This window comes from Myotis davidii, unplaced genomic scaffold (assembly GCF_000327345.1).
Source record: "Myotis davidii unplaced genomic scaffold, ASM32734v1 scaffold3578, whole genome shotgun sequence".
In the NCBI taxonomy this organism is placed as follows: Eukaryota; Metazoa; Chordata; class Mammalia; order Chiroptera; family Vespertilionidae; genus Myotis; species Myotis davidii.
This window is the reverse complement of record NW_006289094.1, coordinates 562588-564369: the sequence shown is the minus strand read 5'-3', so window position 1 is coordinate 564369 and position 1782 is coordinate 562588. Positions and strand designations below refer to the sequence as shown.

Sequence of the window (1782 nt, the reverse complement as noted above, 5' to 3'; positions counted from 1 at the left end):
CAGGACAGCTGCCAGGTCGCGCCCTTCCCGGAAGCTGCGTTGCCCACTGCTCCCCCCAAAATAGGTCAGTCCGGACGGCTCCCGCATGCGCAGGCGGCTGGCCTTTGGCAGGGATCCTGCGTGAGGAGGGCGGGCTTGGCTTTGTCTGCTGATGCCCCGGGTCGGGGCCGTGCCCACCCCGTTTGTCACAGGGTTTTGTGAGGACCTGGGCACGCCTGGGCACGCGTGTGTCCAGAGACCGTGTGACCCAAGAGGCCCGGGCCACCTTCCCCACGAGGACCGGCACGTTCTGTACCGTGAGGGGCTCGCCCCACAGACGAGGCCGCAGTTCTATAAACCGTGGCCTCAGTCTCCCTTGCTTGTTCCATTCCCCCTTTCCCGTGCAGATCTCCCCCTGACCTCACACTGCTTCTGCCCCTTCGGGCTCGGGCCGGGGGTCTGGTCCTGACCCTCCTCGCGGGGATGGTGCTGCAAAGCCGAGGGCGGCCAGGGCCATGGGCTGGAGCTGCCGGTCCATGGGCTGGAGCTGCCGGTCCCGCTCCAGCACCACATCCGGTGACGGCAGGTGGGGAGTGCTTACACCAGGAGGGGGCGCGTGCTCTCCCACGGGCGCTCTCCCTGGAGGGCTGGGTGTGGGCCGCCGGCAGCCCCCGGACCCTGCCGCTGGGGGGCTCCGCCCCAGGCTATGTGTTGAGTCCCCGCTTCGCCCAAAGCACAGAAACCACAGGGTCCTGGTTCCCTTCCCTCCCGTCTTTGTAACTTTCTCCTCTGAACTGAGAAGCCTCAGTTCTCTCTTCCTCAATTGGTGTGACCACAGACGCCCCGGGCTCCCTGCAGCCAGGGCCGCCGCGGACTCCACGCCTCCAACTGCTCGCCTTCAAATGGAGGTTTTTGCGCTGCTGCTGTGGCAGCTGCTGTGGCTCCGTGGTCAGAGCGTCAGCCCGCCGACCCAGGGCCGAGGGTTCGATCTCTGGTCAAGGGCATGTGCCTCGGTGGCAGGTTCCCCAGCCCGGTCGGGGCAGGTGCAGGAGGCAACCCATCAGCGTGTCTCACATCGATGTCTCTCTCTGTCTCTCTGCCTCCCTTCCACTCTAAAAATCAATGGAAAAATATCCTCAGGTGAGGATTAAAGAACAGTAAAACCAAATAAGAGTGAGGGTTTGCATTTTTGTTTTTATCTTACCCAAGGACGTGTTCATTGGTTTTCAGAGAGAGGGGAAGGGAGAGAGAGAAACATCTATCAGTTATCTCTCGCATGTCCCCGACCGGGTATTGAACCCGCAACCTAGGGATGTGCCATGACTGGGAATCGAACCTGTGACCCTTTGGTGTAAGGGATGGCGCTCCAGCCAGTGGAGCCACCCAGCCAGGGCTCAGTCACTTCTCTCTAAGCCGAGGTGGCTGTGCTGACGGAGTCCCAGGTGCCCCTGTGATGTGCGTGTTTCCTGTCACGGGCTCCCAGCAGAGGCCCCGCCCGGGTCTTGAGGTTCCCTGTGGTGAGGCTCATGCTGGAGCCCCTTCCTCCCCTTCGCTGTCCACTCAGGGCCGTGAAGCTCGCGGCCGCCCTGCCCGGTGCGTTCTGCTCGCGGTTTGTGTCTGTCACCGAATGTCCGGCCTCCCGCCTGGGCCGAGGAGCTAGGAGACCCCGAGTGAGCGGCCACGTCCGGAGCATTGAGGAGCACGCCCGCGGCATTCAGCCACTGACCGCCCTGCGTCCCGCTCATGGATGAGGTTCGGACGGCAATGGGGAGCAGGGAGCCACACTGATGCTGGGCGTGTCTT

General features: G+C 63.5%; 1 protein-coding gene across 1 annotated transcript in view; it reads left to right on the top strand.

Moving 5' to 3' along the window:
- DEAF1 (DEAF1, transcription factor) overlaps positions 1 to 1782 on the top strand; it is a 30560-nt gene that overhangs the window by 20871 nt on the left and 7907 nt on the right. Inside the window, 1 exon segment of the mRNA XM_015562398.1 lies at positions 477 to 555. Within this exon segment, the coding sequence (XP_015417884.1) occupies positions 477 to 555 (79 nt within the window).